The sequence below is a fragment of the Pterocles gutturalis genome, unplaced genomic scaffold, assembly GCF_000699245.1.
Source record: "Pterocles gutturalis isolate BGI_N339 unplaced genomic scaffold, ASM69924v1 scaffold30456, whole genome shotgun sequence".
Classification (NCBI taxonomy): Eukaryota; Metazoa; Chordata; class Aves; order Pterocliformes; family Pteroclidae; genus Pterocles; species Pterocles gutturalis.
Genome location: NW_010098985.1, coordinates 4,041 through 4,347, shown reverse-complemented (window position 1 = coordinate 4,347; position 307 = coordinate 4,041). Strand labels below are relative to the sequence as shown.

At 65.8% G+C, this 307-nt stretch overlaps 1 protein-coding gene across 1 annotated transcript in view; it reads left to right on the top strand.

Moving 5' to 3' along the window:
- Positions 1-307, top strand: part of LOC104462859 (unconventional myosin-If-like) — a gene marked incomplete at both ends in the record, with an annotated part of 5,586 nt that overhangs the window by 1,315 nt on the left and 3,964 nt on the right. The window contains one exon of the mRNA XM_010074998.1: positions 31-160. Within this exon, the coding sequence (XP_010073300.1) occupies positions 31-160 (130 nt within the window). The remainder of the gene's footprint in view (positions 1-30; positions 161-307) is intronic.

The window sequence follows — 307 nt, the reverse complement described above, 5'->3', positions numbered from 1 at the left end:
CCCCGAACCTCACACCCCGCACCCCGCAGCCCCCACCACAGCAGCACGGCGCTGAGCTCCCCTCCTGCCCCCAGGTCTCCTACGACGTGAACGGCTTCTGCGAGCGCAACCGGGACGTGCTCTTCACCGACTTGATCGAGCTGATGCAGAGCAGCGAATAGTGAGTCCCAGCAGCGCCGCGGTGCTGGGGGCCAGCCCAGAAGGGCTGGAGCAGAGGGCAGCATCCTCAGTGTCCTCACCAGCCCAACCAGAAAGCTTTGCTGGTCCTGCCTCTGCCCCAGCCACAGCTTGGGGTGCTCAGCATCTT